Source organism: Thalassophryne amazonica, chromosome 14 (genome assembly GCF_902500255.1).
Source record: "Thalassophryne amazonica chromosome 14, fThaAma1.1, whole genome shotgun sequence".
Classification (NCBI taxonomy): domain Eukaryota; kingdom Metazoa; phylum Chordata; class Actinopteri; order Batrachoidiformes; family Batrachoididae; genus Thalassophryne; species Thalassophryne amazonica.
Window position 1 is genome coordinate 86,089,521 of NC_047116.1, and position 24,387 is coordinate 86,113,907.

The following is a 24,387-nucleotide window of genomic DNA, read 5'->3' on the forward strand; positions in this document are numbered from 1 at the left end:
GTCTATAGCAGCATAACTAAGGGATGGTTCAGGGTCACCTGATCCAGCCCTAACTATAAGCTTTAGCAAAAAGGAAAGTTTTAAGCCTAATCTTAAAAGTAGAGAGGGTGTCTGTCTCCCTGATCTGAATTGGGAGCTGGTTCCACAGGAGAGGAGCCTGAAAGCTGAAGGCTCTGCCTCCCATTCTACTCTTACAAACGCTAGGAACTACAAGTAAGCCTGCAGTCTGAGAGCGAAGTGCTCTATTGGGGTGATATGGTACTATGAGGTCCCTAAGATAAGATGGGACCTGATTATTCAAAACCTTATAAGTAAGAAGAAGAATTTTAGATTCTATTCTAGAATTAACAGGAAGCCAATGAAGAGAGGCCAATATGGATGAGATATGCTCTCTCCTTCTAGTCCCTGTCAGTACTCTAGCTGCAGCATTTTGAATTAACTGAAGGCTTTTCAGGGAACTTTTAGGACAACCTGATAATAATGAATTACAGTAGTCCAGCCTAAAGGAAATAAATGCATGAATTAGTTTTTCAGCATCACTCTGAGACAAGACCTTTCTAATTTTAGAGATATTGCGCAAATGCAAAAAAGCAGTCCTACATATTTGTTTAATATGCGCATTGAATAACATATCTTGATCAAAAATGACTCCAAGATTTCTCACAGTATTACTAGAGGTCAGGGTAATGCCATCCAGAGTAAGGATCTGGTTAGACACCATGTTTCTAAGATTTGTGGGGCCAAGTACAATAACTTCAGTTTTATCTGAGTAAAAAAGCAGGAAATTAGAGGTCATCCATGTCTTTATGTCTGTAAGACAATCCTGCAGTTTAGCTAATTGGTGTGTGTCCTCTGGCTTCATGGATAGATAAAGCTGGGTATCATCTGCGTAACAATGAAAATTTAAGCAATGCTGTGTAATAATACTGCCTAAGGGAAACATGTATAAAGTGAATAAAATTGGTCCTAGCACAGAACCTTGTGGAACTCCATAATTAACCTTAGTCTGTGAAGAAGACTTCCCATTTACATGAACAAATTGTAATCTATTAGATAAACATGATTCAAACCACCGCAGTGCAGTGCCTTTAATACCTATGGCATGCTCTAATCTTTGAAATAAAATTTTATGGTCAACAGTATCAAAAGCAGCACTGAGGTCTAACAGAACAAGCACAGAGATGAGTCCACTGTCTGAGGCCATAAGAAGATCATTTGTAACCTTCACTAATGCTGTTTCTGTACTATGATGAATTCTAAAACCTGACTGAAACTCTTCAAATAGACCATTCCTCTGCAGATGATCAGTTAGCTGTTTTACAACTACCCTTTCAAGAATTTTTGAGAGAAAAGGAAGGTTGGAGATTGGCCTATAATTAGCTAAGATAGCTGGGTCAAGTGATGGCTTTTTAAGTAATGGTTTAATTACTGCCACCTTAAAAGCCTGTGGTACATAGCCAACTAATAAAGATAGATTGATCATATTTAAGATCGAAGCATTAATTAATGGTAGGGCTTCCTTGAGCAGCCTGGTAGGAATGTTGTTGGTTTGGAGGAAGTAACTAATGAAAATAACTCAGACAGAACAATCAGAGAGAAAGAGTCTAACCAAATACCGGCATCACTGAAAGCAGCCAAAGATAACGATATGTCTTTGGGATGGTTATGAGTAATTTTTTCTCTAATAGTTAAAATTTTATTAGCAAAGAAAGTCATGAAGTCATTACTAGCTAAAGTTAAACGAATACTCGGCTCAATAGAGCTCTGACTCTTTGTCAGCCTGGCTACAGTGCTGAAAAGAAACCTGGGGTTGTTATTTTCTTCAATTAGTGATGAGTAGTAAGATGTCCTAGCTTTACGGAGGGCTTTTTTATAGAGCAACAGACTCTTTTTCTAGGCTAAGTGAAGATCTTCTAAATTAGTGAGACGCCATTTCCTCTCCAACTTACGGGTTATCTGCTTTAAGCTGCGAGTTTGTGAGTTATACCACGGAGTCAGGCACTTCTGATTTAAGGCTCTTTCAGAGGAGCTACAGCATCCAAAGTTGTCTTCAATGAGGATGTAAAACTATTGACGAGATAATCTATCTCACAGAGTTTAGGTAGCTACTCTGCACTGTGTTGGTATATAGCATTAGAGAACATAAAGAAGGAATCATATCCTTAAACCTAGTTACAGCGCTTTCTGAAAGACTTCTACTGTAATGAAACTTATTCCCCACTGCTGGGTAGTCCATCAGAGTAAATGTAAATGTTATTAAGAAATGATCAGACACAAGGGGGTTTTCAGGGAATACTGTTAAGTCTTCAATTTCCATACCATAAGTCAGAACAAGATCTAAGATATGATTAAAGTGGTGGGTGGACTCATTTACATTTTGAGCAAAGCCAATCGAGTCTAACAATAGATTAAATGCAGTGTTGAGACTGTCATTCTCAGCATCTGTGTGGATGTTAAAATCGCCCACTATAATTATCTTATCTGAGCTAAGTACTAAGTCAGACAAAAGGTCCGAAAATTCACAGAGAAACTCACAGTAACGACCAGGTGGACGATAGATAACAACAAATAAAACTGGTTTTTGGGACTTCCAATTTGGATGGACAAGACTAAGCGTCAAGCTTCCAAATGAATTAAAGCTCTGTCTGGTTTTTTGATTAATTAATAAGCTGGAATGGAAGATTGCTGCTTATCCTCCGCCTCGGCCCATGCTACGAGCGTTCTGGCAGTTAGTGTGACTCGGGGGTGTTGACTCATTTAAACTAACATATTCATCCTGCTGTAACCAGATTTCTGTAAGGCAGAATAAATCAATATGTTGATCAATTATTATATAATTTACTAACAGGGACTTAGAAGAGAGAGACCTAACAGGCCAGCACCTGTTGAACATGCTTTTGTCTTTGAAAGCCTGAGGAAAATGGGACGTTCAAGACATTGTTCAGAAGAACAGTGTAGTTTGATTAAAAAGTTGATTTGAGAGGGGAAAACCTATACGCAGGTGCAAGAAATTATAGGCTGTTCATCTACAATGATCTACAATGCTTTAAAATGGACAAAAAACCACAGATGTGTGGAAGAAAACGGAAAACATCATCAAAATGGATAGAAGAATAACCAGAATGGCAAAGGCTTACCCATTGATCAGCTCCAGGATGATCAAAGACAGTCTGGAGTTACCTGTAACTGCTATGACAGTTAGAAGATGCCTGTGTGAAGCTAATTTATTTGCAAGAATCCCCCGCAAAAGCCCTCTGTTAAATAAAAGACAAGTGCAGAAGAGGTTACAATTTACCAAAGAACACATCAACTGGCCTAAAGAGAAATGGAGGAATATTTTGTGGACTGATGATAGTAAAACTGTTCTTTTTGGGTCCAAGGGTCGCAGACAGTTTGTGAGACGACCCCCACACTCTGAATTCAAGCCACAGTTCACAGTGAAGACAGTGAAGCATGGTGGTGCAAGCATCATGATATGGGCATGTTTCTCCTACTATGGTGTTGGGCCTATATATCGCATACCAGGTATCATGGATCAGTTTGGATATGTCAAAATACTTGAAGAGGTCATGTTGCCTTATGCTGAAGAGGACATGCCCTTGAAATGGGTGTTTCAACAAGACAATGACCCCAAGCACACTACAGTAAACGAGCAAAATCTTGGTTCCAAACCAACAAAATTAATGTCTCGCAGATGTGAAGAAATCATGAAAAACTGTGGTTATACAACTAAATACTAGCTTAGTGATTCACAGGATTGCTAAAAAAGCAGTTTGAACATAATAGTTTTGAGTTTGTAGCGTCAACAGCAGATGCTACTATTATTGTGAACACCCCCTTTTCTACTTTTTTTTTTACTAATAGCCCAATTTCCTTAGCCTTAAGAGTGTGCATATCATGAAAGCTTGATCTTGTTGGATTTGTGAGAATCTACTGAATCTACTGGTACCTTGTTTCCCATGTAACAATAAGAAATATACTCAAAACCTGGATTAATCTTTTTAGTCACATAGCACTACTATTATTCTGAACACTACTGTAAGTATAAAGGCACCTTGACACTTCCATGAACTGGGTCCCTGCACTGCCACACAATTCGTGGTGCCACTGCGACCCACTTTTTCCGGCTGGATGCCACTCTTTGGCCTGCTGAACACATCCAAGATAAAATAATCATTTCGTAACCGATGACACATTTGCTCTCAGAACTTGGCTAATGAAACCATCTCTCATCTCTCCCAGAATCACAGAGAAGGTTGTCTCATGTGCGTTGTGTGATCTAGAACACATTTGGATTTTTGACTCAAATGTAATTATTTATAATATTTATATTGTATTGGATTGGTGAAACAGTTGCATTTTCATTCCTTCTCATGAGTTAGATCATGTATCTGTAAAGTTATGTTTATTATAGCTGTAACATCTTATCATAATCGTTCAGATGCCCTGCGCACAATGACACACATTGACACGTAGTAACACGCTGTGTTTTCAAATAGGTTGTGCAGTGTTCGTGATTACTTCACAAAATTTATGCAAGCCACAAATTTGTGTGCAGCCATGCACAGTTTACAACAGTTTAAGGCGAATTTACTCACTAGCATGCAATCTTGGGTGCTACTGCAGGAATTAAATTCATGCAAGTGTCAAGGCACCTTAAGATTTGTTGAGTTGGTGATACAAACACCTCATTTGGTTTGAGTGTGCGTGCAGTATTTTTATTAACATAAATATTTTTTTAAAAAGCAAGAATCTACTTGAAATTTCAAAAGGATGCACATTTTCTAATATAGCCACCAAAATTATTACATATCTTACCAACTAAAGCCCATGTGCAAGAAAATTACAGTTCCAAACTATAAGGTTTTATACACAATGAACTGCTGCTTTTGTGGGCTGTTTCTGTTTGTGTGTCTGTAGGAAAAATGCGGTTCCTAATGTTTCTAATGTTGTGTTGTAAAACTGCTTTTCTTTCAATTACAGTCTGAAGACGATGATAAGTGGGTTGATTTTGACTCTCCCATACTATGTTCTGAACTTAAGGTTAGTTCTGTTACAGAAAGCAGATAGATTTATGTTCCACATGCACACCAAGACTGGTCTCAAGTCAGAGTTTGGAACGGTTACTCTCTCTCTCGCAGCTGGAATTTATTTTTGAGTGCTTGAACACTTTTCCCTGATCAGGTAAAAAAAAAACCTAAATAATGACACACATTGACACGTAGTAATGCGCTGTGTTTTCAAATAGGTTGCGCAATGTTTGCGATTAGTTCACAAAATCTATGCATGCCAGAAATTTGTGTGCAGCCGCGCACAGTTCATGCACAGTTTACAACAGTTTAAGGCGAATTTACTCACTAGCACCTTAAGACTTGTTCAGCTGGTGACCTCATTTGGTTTGAGGGTGCATGCAGTCTTTTAAATTAACATAAATAAATATTTTTAAAAAGTGGGAATCTACTTGAAATTTCAAAACAATGCACATTTTCTAATATAGCCACCAAAAACATTACATATCTTACCAAATAAAGCCCATTTGCAAGAAAATTACAGTTCCAAACTATAAAGTTTTACACACACTGAACTGCTGCTTTTGTGGGCTGTTTCTGTTTGTGTGTGTAGCAGTGGTGGGCGCAGTTCCACTAATCCGCTACCCGCTAATTATCGAGGATAATGTTTTCATTTTTGGATTAGCTTTTGAGATAACTTTGAAAACCATTATCAGACTAATTATCTTCCGATAAGTTTTGGTCCAATAATTTTTAGACCGCAACGTATTTTGCAGACATGGTAAACAAAGCTGAATAGTTACAAATGTTTATGAAATCTAAAATCAGTTGAGTACCTACCTGTTAAATGTTTTGTAGTAGATGTGTAAACAGAATAGAGTTGGTTCTAAAAGAAACCCCTCTATCCTCTGCAGGCAAAGGAGAACTGGTCACAGAAAAGGAGAGAGAGAGAGAGAGAAAGAAAGAAAGAAAGAAAGAAAGAAAGAAAGAAAGAAAGAAAGAAAGAAAAAGCTCATTTCTTTTGACCCCATAATGTTACACTGGCAATATCACCCAAGTCATCCAGAGGCATACAGTTTTAACTTATGGTTAAAATTGTAACCAAACTAATTTCAGACAAGTTATTTAAATTAACATCACATCTGAAGTTTTACAAAGTGAAAATATCAGATATATATTTTATATGTAGTTTTAAAGTAATGCACTAATTTTGAAGGTTTTAGTGTGGAGATGCTGTGCCTAGTGCATTATGGGTATCTCAGTACATTCACGACAGAAGAAATGCATTGCTCTGATCAGGCTCCACACGTACAACAGCATTAAACTCTTTGTATATTGTGCCTAAAACTCTCGTGAATATATGCTCTGGGTTTATAGTAGAGAAGCTTGAATCTTCAACTGGACTGGGTTGCTTGACGCAAGGACGTTTCGCTTCAAATCACAGAAGCTTCCTCAGCTAAAATTCTTGCTCTGGTAGTCTGACTTCTGTCTGACTCTTGTAGAGACGAATGCAACCCAGTCCAGTTGAAGATTCAAGCTTTTCTACTATGGAAACCACCTGGACAACTGAGAGCCTACACAGAAGCTCTGGGTTTATAGACGTTGTTATTGTGTTTGTTTTATGTAAAAATGCCAGAAGAAGCTCAGGCTGCTCCTCCATTATTTTCAATTCAAATCATTGCAGTCGATTCGTGTTTGCTATTTAGAGGCCTACTTATGTCAAACACTGTCTGTCGTCTTTGTTCCAGAGTAATGTATATAAGATGTCTGAAATTTATTTTGCATTTATTAAATTCCACGCATCTTAAATGTACCAGACACGTATTATCTGGAATTTTCTTTTGGCAAGTTTTCAGTGTCTCTACTGCCATCTACTGGCCAGTAGTGTTCATGGCAGTATTCACCCTAAAGCTGGGAAGACACTGTACGATATTTTCAATCATTGTACTTGGCTCCAGCTCAAACTGTACGACAAAACCGCACAGTGTAAAAGTTCAGAGCGCACAATTTATGTTCTCACACTATACGGCCCGATGCTCTGATGCGATCTGACTGCTCACATTGTACGTTCAAAAACCACACGTCGGACTCGTGTTTCCAGAAGCAAAACATAAACAGAAGCTTCTTTTTTTTTCAAACTTTATTTACATTTCTTATTTTTACAAAAACTCTTGATGGGAGACATCAAAGTTTAAAAAAAAATTACAAGACTTTACATGAGTTGAAGAAAGGGGGGAAAAGAAACAGAAGCTGCTCTCTCAAAGAGATAATCACTGTTTTCTGCTCTATCTAATTCCATGTGCATCTGTGTTTGCACATGCACAGTGTGAGAGGTTGGATGCTTGTTGCACTTCAGCAGCGGGATACCCTCACAACGGCCGACCAGAATATCAAACAGGTTTGATTTTCATCCGACCATACGATTGCCGATCAGGAGGTGGTTGTGAGAGGTTAAACGCAGCTCGTTACTCCATGTATACTACACGATGCAGGACGCGCGATTAAGCTGAAACTTGGCGCGATCCAAAAAATTCTTGCACGAGTGAAAAATCAGCTGACGAAGGGCCAAAACTTGCACAGTGTAAACCCAGCTTAAGTACTGAGCGCCTGGGCAACAGTAGATCATGGCAGTGCTGTACTTATTTTGACACCGGTTATAGCAGATGGTTATCTAATTACAACTTGGCTTCTTTTTTTTTTTTACAAATAAAAAAATGACATATTTTACAAAAGCGCATGTATCTGTAAACACCAACACACGACACACGTCACATTAACATGTTGGTTTACATAGAATGAATGAGTCAACCAATCAGTGTTAGCGGAGGCATATTTTACCCATAATCCTTTGGTGTCTGTCTGTGTTTGTTACAAAACGTCAGAATTAGTGCATTATTCACCATTAAAAGATATATGTTATGTTTTAACTTTGTACAAATGACAGAATTGACATTAATGGAGTTATTCTATCAGTATTAATTTTATTTATAAAGCAAACCATAAGTCAGCACTGCTTTATTTTTCAAGACCTCTGCCTCACAGCAATGCTGTTATTGAGTAGAGAGTTGAGCTTTGCTGTTCCTCTCAGCTGCTCACTGCTGGAAGCTATGTAGTAAACAGGAGCTTCCAGCAGGGGGCAGGACACTCAAAGATGGAAACGCTGACTCATTGTTTGGGTCTGTAGTCGCCTTTGATGCTACCAGAAGCGTTTGTGGTGTTAAAACTCAAAATCAGCTTGTTAGTAGTTGCAAGTGTACCGGAGACAATACTGGAAGTTATCGGTTATCTGTCGCTTCAGATGAATTTTTGGGTGGCTTATCGGTTTAACTTTATAAAAGACAACTTTTCAGTTAGCTGATTATTTGTTATCGAAGCTAATTTTTTGGTTAGCTGTGCCCACCATAGGAAGAAGGCAGTTCCTAATGTTTCCAATGTTGTGTTGTGCTCTTTTGGATGTAAACCTGCTTTTCTTTCAGTTTCAGTCTAAAGAAGAAGATATGGTGTTGGCAGGTGACAGTGGCGCTCCAGATTATGCACTCGAGGTTAGTTCTGTTACAGAAAGCAGATAGATTTATGTTCCACATACACAGAGTCTGATCTCAAATCAGTGTTTGGAAAGGTTTTTCTCTCTCTCTCTCTCTCTTTCTCTCTCTCTCTCTCTCTCTCTCTCTCTCTCAGCTTTATATTTTTTTTTAAATCCATGAACACTTTCCCCAAATCAGGTTAAAAAAAATATCTGATAAGGGCTTGGTTTTCCACAATAGTGTGACATTTTAGTGCAGCAGGTAAGTGTAAAGGCACCTTGACACTTGCATGAACTTGGTTCCTGCACTGCCACACAATTCGTGGTGCCACTGCGACCCACTTTTTCCGGCTGGATGCCACTCTTTGGCCTGCTGAACACATCCAAGATAAAATAATCATTTCGTAACCGATGACACATTTACTCTCAGAACTTGGCTAATGAAACCATCTCTCATCTCTCCCAGAATCACAGAGAAGGTTGTCTCATGTGCGTTGTGCGATCTAGAACACATTTGGATTCTTGACTCAAATGTAATTATTTATAATATTTATATTTATTGGATTGGTGAAACAGTTGCATTTTCATTCCTTCTCATGAGTTAGATCATGTATCTGTAAAGTTATGTTTATTATACAACCCCTGGCAAAAATTATGGAATCACCGGCCTCGGAGGATGTTCATTCAGTTGTTTAATTTTGTAGAAAAAAAGCAGATCACAGACATGACACAAAACTAAAGTCATTTCAAATGGCAACTTTCTGGCTTTAAGAAACACTATAAGAAATCAAGAAAAAAAGATTATGGCAGTCAGTAACGGTTACTTTTTTAGACCAAGCAGAGGAAAAAAATATGGAATCACTCAATTCTGAGGAATAAATTATGGAATCACCCTGTAAATTTTCATCCCCAAAACTAACACCTGCATCATATCAGATCTGCTCGTTAGTCTGCATCTAAAAAGGAGTGATCACACCTTGGAGAGCTGTTGCACCAAGTGGACTGACATGAATCATGGCTCCAACACGAGAGATGTCAATTGAAACAAAGGAGAGGATTATCAAACTCTTAAAAGAGAGTAAATCATCACGCAATGTTGCAAAAGATGTTGGTTGTTCACAGTCAGCTGTGTCTAAACTCTGGACCAAATACAAACAACATAGGAAGGTTGTTAAAGGCAAACATACTGGTAGACCAAGGAAGACATCAAAGCGTCAAGACAGAAAACTTAAAGCAATATGTCTCAAAAATCGAAAAATGTACAACAAAACAAATGAGGAACGAATGGGAGGAAACTGGAGTCAACGTCTGTGACCGAACTGTAAGAAACCGCTTAAAGGAAATGGTATTTACATACAGAAAAGCTAAACGAAAGCCATCATTAACACCTAAACAGAAAAAAACAAGGTTATAATGGGCTAAGGAAAAGCAATTGTGGACTGTGGATGACTGGATGAAAGTCATATTCAGTGATGAATCTCGAATCGGCATTGGGCAAGGTGATGATGCTGGAACTTTTGTTTGGTGCCTTTCCAATGAGATTTATAAAGATGACTGCCTGAAGAGAACATGGCACTGGGGAGATGGCTGTCATTACATCATCAATAAATGCACAAGTTTATGTTGATATTTTGGACAATTGAAAGGATGTTTGGGGATGATGAAATCATTTTTCAAGATGATAATGCATCTTGCCATAGAGCAAAAACTGCAAAAACATTCCTTGCAAAAAGACACATAGGGTCAATGTCATGGCATAGGGTCAGTTTCAATGAACAGATCTGATTTGATGCAGGTGTTAATTTGGGGGATGAAAATTTACAGGGTGATTCCATAATTTTTTCCTCAGAATTGAGTGATTCCATATTTTTTTCCTCTGCTTGGTCTAAAAAAAGTAACCGTTACTGACTGCCACAATCTTTTTTTCTTGATTTCTTACAGTGTTTCTTAAAGCCAGAAAGTTGCCATTTGAAATGACTTTAGTTTTGTGTCATGTCTGTGATCTGCTTTTTTTCTACAAAATTAAACAACTGAATGAACATCCTCTGAGGCCGGTGATTCCATAATTTTTGCCAGGGGTTGTAGATGTAACATCATAATCGTTGAGATGCCCTGCGCACAATGACACACATTGACACGTAGTAACACGCTGTGTTCTCAAATAGGTTGCGCAATGTTTGCGATTAGTTCATAAAATTTATGCAAGCCAGAAATTTGTGTGCAACCGTGCACAGTTCATGCACAGTTTACAACAGTTTAAGGCGAATTTACTCACTAGCATGCAATCTTGGGTGCTACTGCAGGAATTAAATTCATGCAAGTGTCAAGGCACCTTAAGATTTGTTCAGGTGGTGATACAAACACCTCATTTGGTTTGAGTGTGCGTGCAGTATTTTTATTAACATAAATATTTTTTAAAAAAGCAAGAATCTACTTGAAATTTCAAAACGATGCACATTTTCTAATACACCCACCAAAAGTATTATATATCTTACCAAATAAAGCCCATTTGCAAGAAAATTACAGTTCCAAACTATAAGGTTTTATACACAATGAACTGCTGCTTTTGTGGGCTGTTTATGTTTGTGTGTCTGTAGGAAGAATGCGGTTCCTAATGTTTCCAATGTTGTGTTGTAAAACTGCTTTTCTTTCAGTTACAGTCTGAAGACGATGATATGGAGGTTGTGCTTGACTCTCTCTCACCATGTTATGCACTCAGGGTTAGTTCTGTTACAGAAAGCAGATAGATTTATGTTCCACATGCACACCAAAACTGGTCTCAAGTCAGAGTTTGGAACGGTTACTCTCTCTCTCGCAGCTGGAATTTATTTTTGAGTGCTTGAACACTTTTCCCTGATCAGGCAAAAAAAAAAAAAAATCTGATAAGAGCTCGATTTACCACAACAGTGTGACATTTTAATGTGGCAGTTAAGTGTAAGATTTGTTCAATTGGTATGAGGGTGCTTGCAAATTCCTTTTAGATATATATCAGACAAAGTTAGCATGATAGAGAAAATGCAAATAAAAAAAGGTGCACTGACCCTTACATTACCCTTATTTTGACTTTTGCAAGTCAAAAAACAGATACATGAACATTTCCATATCACTGAATATGGACATCATAAACAACTTTGTGTTGAAGTGGAGTAGAGAAAGATTGTAAACCGAAAAACCAATCAAATATCGGCCCTGTTTTCCCATGTGCCTTCTGGCAAACTGCACGTGAAATTTCACGTTCTATTTGAGAAAGCCTCCTGTATATTACTTCATCATTAATTCATTTTTTCCCCCTCAGAATTCTACTCTCAACACCCTGTAATGATAACGACGATTTCATAAATGCCGTCATTGACACAATTTTAACCAATCAGAAAAAATCCCCCAGATCGCTTGCGGAAATGCTGTGACGTAGCATTAGCACTGAAAACTGTTAACCCCCAAAACGTGAATCAGCTGCAAATCGTGAATTATTTGCAAAATGTGAATACTGAAAAACTATCTCCCAAAATGTGAACGTGGATCTCACAAAATATGAATATCATTCATAATATATACAGTGGGGTAAAAAAGTATTTAGTCAGTCCCTGATTGTGCAAGTTCTCCTACTTAGAAAGATGAGAGAGGTCTGTCATTTTCATTATAGGTACACTTCAACTATGACACACAAAATGAGAAAAAAATCCAGGAAATCACATTGTAGGATTTTTAAAGAACTTATTTTTAAATTGTGGTGGAAAATACGTATTTGGTCACCTACAAACAAGCAAGATTTCTGGCTCTCACAGACCTGTAACTTCTTCTTTAAGAAGCTTTTCTGTCCTCCACCTGTTACCTGTATTAATGGCACCTGTTGGAACTCGTTATCTGTATTAAAGACACCTGTCCACAGCCTCAAACAGTCAAACTCCAAACTCAACCATGGCCAAGACCAAAAGAGCTGCCGAAGGACACCAGGAAGAAAATTGTAGATGTGCACCAGGCTGAGAAGAGTGAATCTACAATAGTCAAGCAGGTTGGTGTGAATAAATCAACTGTGGGAGCAATTGTAAGAAAATGGAAGACATAGAAGACCATTGATAATCTCCCTCATTCTGGGGCTCCACGCAAGATGTCATCCTGTGGGGACAAAATGATCATGAGAACGGTGAACAAAAATCCCAGAACTACACGGAGGGACCTGATGAATGACCTGCAGAGAGCTGGGACCAAAGTAACAAAGGCTACACACTACGCAGAGAGGGACTCAAATCCTGCAGTGCCAGGCGTGTCCCCCTGCTTAAGCCAGTACATGTCCAGGCCCGTCTGAAGTTTGCCAGAGAGCGTATGGATGATCCAGAAGAGGATTGGGAGAATATCATGTGGTCAGATGAAACCAAAATAGAACTTTTTGGCAAAAACTCAGCTCGTTGTGTTTGGAAGAAGATGAATGCTGAGTTGCATCCCAAGAACACCATATCTACTGTGAAGCATGGGGGTGGAAACATCATGCTTTGGGGCTGTTTTTCTGCAAAGGGGACAGGACGACTGATCCGTGTTAAGGGAATAATGAACGGGACCACAAAACCTCCTTCCATCAGTGAGAGCATTGAAGATGCAATGTGGCTTCCAGGATGACAATGATCCCAAACACACCGCTCAGGCAACAAAGGAGTGGCTCCGTAAAAAGCATTTCAAGGTCCTGGAGTGGCCGAGCCAGTCTCCAGACCTCAACCCCATAGAAAATTTGTGGAGGGAGTTGAAAGTCCATGGTGCCCAACGACAGCCCAAAACATCACTGCTCTAGAGGAGATCTGCATGGAGGAATGGGCCAAAATACCAGCTACAGTGTGTGCAAACCTGGTGAAGACTTACAGGAAACGTTTAACCTCTGTCATTGCCAACAAAGATTATGTTACTAAGTACTGAGTAGAACTGTTGTTATTGACCAAATACTTATTTTCACCATAATTTACAAATAAACTCTTTACAAATCCTACAATGTGATTTCCTGGATTTTTTTTCTCATTTTGTCTCTCATAGATGAAGTGTACCTATGATGAAAATTACAGACCTCTCTCATCTTTCTAAGTAGGAGAACTTGCACAATCAGGGACTGACTAAATTCTTTTTTACCCCACTGTATATGTTTTTTCAGTTTAAGTAGTTTCTGGATTTCAGTTTACGGATCAATTACTGCAGGAACTCTTGATCGCAAAACTTGTCACTGCAAAAATGATTTATTTATTTATTTATTTTGGGGGGAGCACTACAGCCTGAGGTGGTGATCCGAGCAGGTCTCAGGGTCCCGCTTTGGGGACAGTATCAGGTGCGGAGTTTGACTGAGACGGTTCACCTGTGAAATGGGAATGAAGGCGTCAAACTCACAGAGGACAGAAACCTCCCCCTCCGGTAAACAGCTCAATAATCTTAAGAGAAACGTTGCTGAAAAACAAATAACACTAGTTTCTAAGCTCAGGAAGGTAGACAACGAGCTACAACCTTATTTTTATCCATATGAAGCATCCTCTGAGCTGGAAATATAATATTGATCCACACAAGCAGGCGGCGGAAAAACGAAAAAAAAAAAACAGAAAAAGAATTTTTGCGGTGATAGGGTTTGCAATCAAGTTTCCCTGCAGTAATTGATCTATAAATTGAAATCCATCAGCAACTTAAACTGAAAAAACATATATATTATGAATGATATTCACGTTTTGTGAGACCCGCGTTCACGTTTTGGGAGATATCTTTTCAGTATTCACGTTTTGCAATTAACGGTTTGCGGATAATTCAAGATTTGCAACTGATTCTCGTTTTGGGAGTTAACAAAGCTACACGTGGTGAACACGCGCTGATGTAAATGCAGTCTACTGCAAATTGCAAAGCCTATAGAGTCGACCGTTTTCTTGTCATTTTCCTTAGCTGAAGGATGTTTACAGTCTGAAATAGACCACAGTACACAGGAGAAAATTTTGAAGGCTTCTCAGTGACTGAGAGAACAAAGTGCCTGGTTGGGTAGAGGTTGGGTCGGTCGCTTTCGTGCTTTGCCTCTTCTATACTGCAGGGCGACACTGGCGGAGTGTTGAACTCTGTGCCCTTGTGACACACATCACTATTAAGTATTGTAGCCTGCTGGTGGCTTTTGACCAGCCATACAAAAACGCTCATATCTTTAACATAAATAATCACACATGCCTACAGCTTTTCATATGGGCTCTCAATATAATCATCTACCAACCCAATCATAACTTATGTTAACTTTTCCATTCCTTTAATTATTTTGATGATTGGTTTTAGACACAAAAATGCATTGTTCATTATGAAAATTTATTGAAAAGCAAAACAGTGTGTGGTAGACAGTAAATCAAGGATTCAAGGATTCAAAGGAATTTTATTGTCATATGCACAGAAGAACATGTTCCCTGCACAATGAAATGTGTCTACTGCATTTAACCCATCCTAATTGCCAGTAGGAGCAGAAGTCGCCATTAGGCGCCGGGGACCAGCTCCAGATGTACATCCCTGCCTTGGTCAACAGCAGGGCTGAGCAAACCAAGACCGACCCATAACAAATGACACACACATAACACACAACACACATAGGCCGGCCCGGTACATAAACATATATTGAAAAGCAAAACACGAGGGAAAAGGAGAAAAAAAAACCTCATAGCTGCTGCGTTACACAGCAGCAATGAGGAAAAAAATCCCCATCAGCACAGAAAAACAATAATCACACAGACAAAAACAAGGACGCAGGACGGACAACCAAGATTTGAAGGTCCAGTTTATCAGAACACTCCGGAGGCAGCCTATTTGGCGCCGTCAACGGCCTTGTCCGACAATCCTGGAGGGGGAGGGGTTCAGCCCTGAGCAGTCCACTGTCCACAGTCAACGTCAGAGCTGGAGAAGCTGAGGGGAGGGGGGATGACCAGGGAGCGAGGCTTAAGTGTTGTTCTTCTGAGGAGGTTTTATCACAGCGACCTTGAAGTGCCGCTGTGTTGGGGGAGGCCAAATGAATAACCAGATTAGCAGACGCCTGAAAGACTCCACAGTTCTGAGAACAGAGTGGCTCTCAATGCATCTGAATGTAGAATGTGGTCTTCACAGAAGGTCAAAGTGGGTTTCCAGAGCTGCGATCCTCCCAGAGATGTTTTCCAGCGTGCGGTTAACACCCGCCGACTGCGCAGCCACTGCCTTCCCAATCGAATCAATCGTGGGGCAGCCTGGACGGCCCAATTATTGCTGCTTCCACTTTCTTAATTTTACGGTAAACCAGCGCCATGCCCGCTCCACACAGCAGAAAGCTGGTCACCACCAAGCCGAATATATACACATCTTCGACGTCCTCCACAAAAAGCATGTAAAGGCACATGACCTGCCATCTCCTCCACGAGTCCATCACGTAACCCATCACATGCGTCACGGCAGGACAGGTCGGGTCCTCCGCCCCCGAATGTCTTGTAGAAAAAATAGTGTCAATTGCGTTCAGAGACCACTTTAACAGATCCATTTTTGTTGTTTTCCAGAAGAGCAAAGCTGCAGCCTCACAGACAACACGCCACAGAAGCAGGAAAGATAAGGAGGGAGGGAGAAGAGAAAAGTGCGTCCGTCTCGGCCGAGTGCAAGCTGGCAAAAAAAAAAAAAAATATGAACAACAAAAGCTTAATCTAATTTTATTATTGAGATATTAAACAGTAGGAATAAAACAATGAACTATACTATATAACAGAAATTTTGCTACAAATAACATATAAACTTCGTTTAGCTTGTTTTATTCCATCTAATCAAAACAATAGCTATGCTGATGTCCTCATACCCCACGAATAATACTAATACCCACATTTGTAACTGCACCCAAATTCTGTACTAATCAAAATAATAAGCTATTCGTGGTCTAATGCATATGATTTGACACAACTAAATGGGTGTTTTCTTGAAAAGTCTGATGGGAAAAACTGTAATTTTGGTAGCCAGCATGTGATTTCAGGTGAATAAGTTCTTTTTTCAGAAGACGTGTTCGAGAGGTGTAACTGTGCCAAATGTAGTCGATTTTTATGACATATGCACGTACAGTATCTGCTGCACTATTCAAACAGTTGTCTTGTCGTTAGGCTAGTCATCTTTTCTGAGTCACTTTTCATGCCAAGTTGCATATTATTCTGTATTTTAATTTTTGATAACAAATGGTAGAATATTATTGTGAGTATTATTTAAATCAGACCAAATGTTCTAAGCCTGATATTGGAGTGTCAAGTCAGGTCCAAACGTATGATCATGTCACCTGTGGTTCTGCCATCTTCTAACTCTTCCCTCATTTCTGTCTTTCTTTCATTCATTCAGAAAGAGGATAAAGGCTGTTATCCTGTCCAAATGCGTAAACAAATGGCATCAAGGAAACATAAAAAAGAATCTCCTCCCCCTCCTCCTCCTCCTCCTCCTCCTGCTCCTCCTCGTCGTCCTGCGCCATGTAGTGCTCCAAGATTGCCCAAGCCTCTGCGTCTTTCAAAAGATAGTGGTGTTTTTCAAAAATTCTCTGCGTTGGCCAAACCATCCTCTCCAGTTCACTCTGTCTCTTCTCTCAAGTCATTTGATCGTCCTTTTCGGCATCATTTTGGTCCCTCTCCTCCCCTTCCTGTCATATCATTGGAGGGTATTTTTCGGCCTCCTCCTCCTGCCCCTCCTCCTCCAGCAGGTGCAAGTGCCCCTCCTGTATTTATCCCCCTACAAGGCAGTTTGCCTGATATGAGTGTGCAGAGTCGTCATTCAGAAAGGATTGCTGCTGTCCCTGAATTTAGACCCTGCAGCTTCGTCGGCACGTTTGGACAGGCGTCTGCTTACGAGACATGTCATGATACCATGGGTACCTTGTTTGAGCCTGAATTCATGAATTCTGCAGATAATCTGCTCTCATCTTTAGCTGCTCCACAGCACGTACCTTCACCTTATGGAGCGACTGTCAGTGACTCTCTCACTGCTACAAAAAGAGCCATCTCCTTTGGTGCGACACCAGCCTATGCTTTCCATGAATCAGCACCATTCGTCTCTTTGGCATCAGCAGAAGGAGCTGCTCCTTCAAGTCCTCCTGAGCAACCAAAGCTGTTGCTGAGGCGTAGAGCCAAATTCCATGGGGTCACTAAAAGGACCTTTCAAGATGATCCAGATGAACCTAAATTTAACACACGTAAGCTTAGGATGATGAAAAATGCTTCACTACTCATGGGTCCCATACGGCTGGAATCGCTGGATGAACCACAAGAAGTTTTTAAGTAAGTTGACAAGAGCTGCTCTGAAACTCCTTCCTTTGTTTTGCCACTTCCTTGTTCTGTGTGAGTCGACAGTTATGTGTTTTTCAGAACTTCAAAGACATTTCTTTTCAAATGAGACACACAAACCAAATGCCGCTGATGCCAAACGCTCATAGGTTTGTTGGTGACAGGCAGGTCTTTAGCTGGAGTAGATTGAAGGTCCCAACTGCCGTTTTACAGAAACATAGCCAAACAGTCAAGCGTATTTCCTACGTGCATGATGGATAAAACAACCGAAGAGGCTACACAGATTTTTAACTTTAAGATCTTTCTTGTGTCTGTTTTGTAAAATGGATGCTTTTGAGAAAAATAAGAAGATATTTGTAGTGAACAGGCAAATGTCGATTACATGTTCTGTTTGAAAACAAGCCACAAACTAACGTTCACTAAAACTCAAACTCACATTTCCAGATTTAGAGCCGAGAGCCTGAACCACTGCATTAAAGTATCAGTGAGAGGGTATCGTAGCATTAAAGGTGTATTTAACTCATAAAAAGGATTTTCTTTCACACCACTATAATTTTATTCCTTATGTTTTGTGTAAGGAATTCATAATATGATATTGTTAATATGATCAAAGAAGAAAAGTTAATATTTTTTCTCCTTTAAGGGAAAAAATTCCACCAATGAGACACAATGACCTACATTTGGAAGTGACGTTATAGATCACGTGGGGGCTTCCCCCAACTTGAACTGGGGATGTTGGGAAGCACACAGCTACAGCCAGTCAGTGTAGAGAAAGGCAGGGTGACATCAGCTGGCTACTCATTTGAACAAAATAAACCAAGATGGTGGAAAACGCTCTGAAACATTTTATTTCTGTATAAATCTGTTTCTCGTATATTTTGCAAAGGTTAGCGATAAACACTTCTAAAAAAAGCTGTTTTTGAAACCACTTAACAACTCTGAAATGATTTACAACACAGCTTATGGATGTTAGTGTGCACGCTCCAGGAACCCACATCACGTAGGGTCAAAGGTAATCTCTAATCCTCAGGCATGCACACATGCTTCCTCCTGTAGACAGCATGCAAGGAAAACAAAATGTAATTCCCCCCAGTTAAATATGTTCTCTTCATTAAAATGAGTTGTAATTTTGCAACACGCTACAAAAATAAACTGATTATTATGCTTGGATTTTGGTAGAAACAAAATTTTGTTAGTTTAGTAAAATTTGAAAGGGCGTACAGCTTTAAGCAGAAACAAATGAGTTTGACATCCTCATACATGTCGATGTGTCACATGGTTCATCACAGGTGTCTGCCAGACTTCAGAAAGGGCAAAGAGGGTCTAGGATTCTTTGTAACCACCAACTCCACCAGGTGGTTTCACTGATTAACAGCAGGCGGGATGAGTTGATCAGTGAAATCACCTGCTGGAGTTGGTGGTTCCAAAGAAACCTGCACCCTCTTTGGCCTTTCTGGAGTCAGGTTGACATTGTGATTTGTGCCACATGCAGGAAGTGGTTTCCTAAGGTTTCCTAAAACAAACCGTCCCCACCAAATCCTTCATCTCTGTGAAATTTTTGGTTGAAGATAAATTTGTATTATTCATTAAGTTATTTGATACTTTGGAAACCACCTTGATTGCATGTTTGATTTTACATAAATGTATTCATCTGTGAGTCCAGAAGTGGAATTCAAGATGGTGGTGCTGTGATGATCCTTTTTCAGGCGTAGGTCTGGCAGTCCTGCAGAAAAGAAACTCAAATGGGTCGAGATCTTCCAGATGCAGCATTCGGTAGGTAATATCATGGGATTTCCCATTGTGTTGCCATAATTGTTGTAATTTACTGTCAGAATATTTGTGTAGTAGTGACTATGTCACACGTTGTACCATATGTACTCCCAGGGCGTAAACACGCTCAGTTATGTGGCAGAGTTCATAATGAAGTACAAAGTATATAGCTGCAAGCGGCTGCTTGAATTTTTGGACATTAAGGCCAACAAAAAAAATATCTACACACTGTTGTCTACATCGCATGCACAATTCATCACGTGCACAGTTCATCACATGCACAATTCATCATTGCAAAACCTTCCTCAGTAAATCACCTCCAAAACTGTCTCCACCCCAACTGTGCAAAAGTTTGGATTTCCCAAGCAATTTAGTCATCATTTTCTGGACTTCTAATAAATTAAGCCCTAAGTCTTTATCCAGAACAGCTATGAATGCACAGAATCTGACTCCTTGTGCAACATTTTAAATGTTCCAATCAGAGCATCCACTGACTCAACAAAGATGACAACATTGTCTGTGAAGTTAAGATCGGTAACCCCCCCCCCCCCCCCCCCCCCTTTTTTTTTTTTTTAGCCGTTATAGGCACCTAAGTTGCTGGACTTCACAATCTGAACCAACATCCAGTCCATGCAAGCATTAAATAGCATAGGAGCAACACATTCCTGACTAACGACAGAATTCATTATGAAGAAGTCAGAGACTACCACGGCTGTGCACAGCCCTCACAGTACCTGTGTCTAGGCCAAGGCTTTGAACCAGTTTGTGGAATGAAAACAAAAACCAGAAACTTTGGGCATTTTGCTAGGAATGAAAACAAAGCCAGAAACTTTATATTTTTTTATGTTCCGGAACAGAACCGTTTATTTAAAATAGCGGTAACCAGTTAATACAGTTTTTTTTTTTCCATTCTTAAAAAGGTTTACAATCCCCGCTGAGGTTCATTTTGGCCTGTTGTTTATTTTGGTTGTTGTTGGTGGAAGCATTACAGCACCACATACAGGTCTGGCATAAACAGTGCAGAGGTGGGACAAAGTCACCAGCAAGTCACTCTCAAGTCATGAATCGGCAAGTCACAAGTCTCACGTCAAGTCTCAAGTCATAATGACCACCAGTTGTTTGCAAGATTACTTGAGACTTGATTTGGGACTTGGGACTTGAGACTTGCCGATTCATGACTTGACAGTGACTTTGTCCCACCTCTGATACAGTGTTCTCATTGTCCCACAGTTGACATGGAACGTTATTAACTGGTTTGGAACGTCAGTTTTGGTGGGAACCCAAAACCAGAAAAGTTAAAAGACTGTTTCTGTTCTGGGAAAACCATTCCAGGAGTGGCAAGTAACTGGGACTGATAAAACACTGAAGGTAATCTGTGAAGCAAAAGCATCTGTGTAGCAATGAGCAGGAGAGCAATCCAGAGAATCAGACTGAGAGCAAATGTACCACCCAACAGGGTTCAGTGACGCCAGGAAATATAATAATCGGCAACAAGAAGTCAAACACAAAAAATGTACAGGAGAAGAAGAGCATGTGAGCTTAGTGTTCTGCAAGGAACATTTAAATACACTTCAGAGTAATTTGAATGAGGAACAAAGCTGAGGAAGACACAGGAAGCAAGCTAAGAAACAAACACTGAAAGGGAATGTCAAAATAAAAGAGGAGGTAAAGCCACAGAAATGAACAAGAACCAGGAATGATCAAAGAAAAGCACCAGTGATTTAAAAAAAAAAGTGAACAGTGACACTTTTGTAGTTGTAGTCCTTTCTTTACTAGAGAGAGGCAAGTCCTTTCTTCCAGCCACTTCAGATGATACCTGTCCTGTACCTAGATAGAAAGAAAGATTGATTGCAAACATTATTTTATACACCAAAACCACAGATAAGTGCTTTACAAAACAGTTTCACAATCTAGTATATTAAAAACATCTCAACAACATATATTGTAATGTTTTTTTTTATTTATATTTTCTAGTCTATTGGGATGTGTTCCAGATAGATAAATATAATGCTTTGTCCCATAACTGTTGGTGTGTTGCAGGAGGGCTACTGGGAGCTTGACACAGATCTAGGGGAACTCCTGAATATAGATGTGGACTCCTTTGCCAACGTGTTCCTCAAAAACAAGGGCATCCTCTCTCTTGGTAAAGTATTAACTCCAATCTCTTCTACAGTTTATCCATAAAGTATTCACAGCACTGCACTTCTCTCACACTTTTTTATGCATTAGTATTTGTTGTTGATGCATCACGGGTCTGCAGCCGTGTTTTTAGTTTAACCACAGTGAGGACACTCACAGAGCGGCGCACAGAGTCTGAAAGAAAAGAAAAGTTTTAAAAAGTTTGGAAAAAGTGTTTTTTTGGCAAATTTATTAAAAATAAAAGAAAACTAAGAAATCACCTGTACATAAGTATTCACAGCCTTTGCCATGAAGCTTAAAATTAAGTTCAGTTGCATCTTGTTTCCACTGATCATCCTTGAGATGTTTCTCCAGCTTAATTGGAGTCCACCTGGGGTAAATTCAGTTGATTGGACATGATTTGGAAAGACACACACCTGTCTACATATAAGGTCCCACAGTTGACAGTGCATGTCAGAGCACAAACCAAGCATGAAGTCAAAGGAATTATCTGTTGACCTCTGAGACAGGATTGTACACATCTGGGGAAGGGTACAGAAACATTTCTGCTGCTTTGAATGTCCCAATGAGCACAGTGGCCTCCATCATTTGTAAATGGAAGAGGTTCAGATCCACCAGGACTCTTCCTAGAGCTGGCTGCCCATCTAAAGCATTCAGGGGAGAAGGGTTCTCTGATGATCACTCTGTCAGAGCTCCAACATTCCTGTCTGGAGAGAAGAGAACTTTCCAGAAGAACAACCATCTCTGCTACAATCCACCAATCAGGCCTCTATGGTGGAGTGGTAGAAAAATATAAATCTCTCAGAAAAGCAAAAATGATGAACAAAAAAAATTCACTCTGATTAGATGAATTACAAAATATTTTATGATATAAAATATATATACTGCAAGGTGTATTTGAACTTTGTGCAATCTATGAGCTTTGCAAAAATTGTGCATCAAAAACATACTGAGAATGATTGATTGCTCCATTGAAAAGTGTATTTTTAAATATTTTTTATCACATTAGTTAAGGTTTTGGTGATACAGTGGATTAGTGGTTAGCACTGTTACCTCACAGCTAAAAGGTCGTGGGATCGCTTCCTACCTGGTCGTTTCTGTGTGGAGTTTATGTGTGTGCATGGGTTCCCTTTGGCGAATCAGATGCTTTAAATTGGCCCCATCGGTGTGAATGTGTTTGTGTGTCTCTGACCCCATTCAGACTGGGGTTGGAAATATGGCTTGAGCGGGATTCGGCTCAAATCCCGTAATCTCATAATTTCTTAGTACTCTATTTTCCAGAGTATAAATTACACCTTTTTTCAGGATTATCAGATCATTAATTTGGGATTTTGGTGCATTATTGAAGTGTGCTTCTTAGTTTCCGGATTTATCCTGTTATTATTGGAGTTTATTTTGATTAGTGCTTTGATTACTGTGAAAGTCATGTACAAATATTTATTGTAATTATTATTACGAATAACAAATGGCAGATGTTTCAGTATATAAGTTGCACCAGAGTCTAAGTCTACCTCCCAAACTAGTGAGAAAAATAAATGCAACATATGTTCCAGAAAATATGGTAAATCTTTAAAAAAAAAAAAAAAAAAAAAAAAAAGGCAGAATAGAAATCACTGCATGCTTACCCAAATTTTACAGCCAAGACATGCAGTTTTGGGGGAAGGTTGGGGATATATGTTTTGTGCTGTTTCAAAATGCCCTTAACAAAACTCATACAGTGGAGATGTATGGATTCTTATCTGTCAGGCTCAAACATAAAAAACAAATGTCTCATTTCCTAAGTCTATGTTCAGTATTGTCATCTTTACAAAAGTTCAAAAGGCCTGACATTTAAGAGCAAAGTCTCAGCCATGATTGTGAGCTTGGATTTGTTTTGTAGTATTGTCAGTATGAAATTTGTGTGTCAACCAGGTGTGACGGCGCATACGAACATTCTGAGACTGGTGGCAACTCTTCTGGTTCTGCAGCTGATGAGGTTAGAGGAGCTGGAGGAAGGCAAGCTGCTTCGAACTCTCTTCTGTCTTAAAGAAACCTCTGAGCCCAGGTCTGTTTCCAAAACACAAGTGTGTGTGTGTGTGTGTGTGTGTGTGTGTGTGTGTGTGTGTGTGTGTGTGTGTGTGTGTGTGTGTGTGTGTGTGTGTGTGTGTGTGTGTGTGTGTGTGTGTGTGTGAGTGTGAACCCAAATCAGAAACAAAATGGGATGGAAAATGCAAATTAAGAAAAATAAATAATGTAAAAGCAGTGATTCTAACATTTACTTTGATTTCTGTTTCATTTCAGAAAGTATGAACCCATGATATTTCACGTTTTGTGGGTCATCATCATTTCATTTGATACACGTCCAAAAAAAAAAAAAAACAACCCAAAAGCATTGACCATTTTGAGGATTTGCAATTCCTTCTGATAACATTCAAAAGATGTTTTGGCATTGAGGATACAAGTAATGAAGCATGTCAAGTATTATTTGTCCCATTTTTTTTTTTTTCTTCTGAAAACATGTCTTAAGTTGTGCAATAGTATGTGGTCATTGCACTTTTGGGGTCAGAAATCTCCACATATTGTGTATTGACAGATCAGGACTGCAGGTGGGCCAGCCCAGTATACCCGTATCATCTAGTAGTGTTAACTTTGTCACCTGTTTTTAATTTAGTCTTTTGTCAAATGTCCTTTTTAGTTTTGGTCCTATTTAGTC

The 24,387-nt window shown here is 39.4% G+C and overlaps 1 protein-coding gene across 1 annotated transcript in view; it reads left to right on the forward strand.

Annotated features, from left to right (window-relative positions):
• Positions 1-24,387, forward strand: part of parp4 (poly (ADP-ribose) polymerase family, member 4) — a 65,113-nt gene that overhangs the window by 38,635 nt on the left and 2,091 nt on the right. The window contains exons 26-32 of the mRNA XM_034186077.1: positions 4,984-5,043; positions 8,486-8,551; positions 11,187-11,252; positions 16,855-17,780; positions 19,493-19,559; positions 21,597-21,699; positions 23,607-23,739. Of these exons, the coding sequence (XP_034041968.1) occupies positions 4,984-5,043; positions 8,486-8,551; positions 11,187-11,252; positions 16,855-17,780; positions 19,493-19,559; positions 21,597-21,699; positions 23,607-23,739 (1,421 nt within the window). The remainder of the gene's footprint in view (positions 1-4,983; positions 5,044-8,485; positions 8,552-11,186; positions 11,253-16,854; positions 17,781-19,492; positions 19,560-21,596; positions 21,700-23,606; positions 23,740-24,387) is intronic.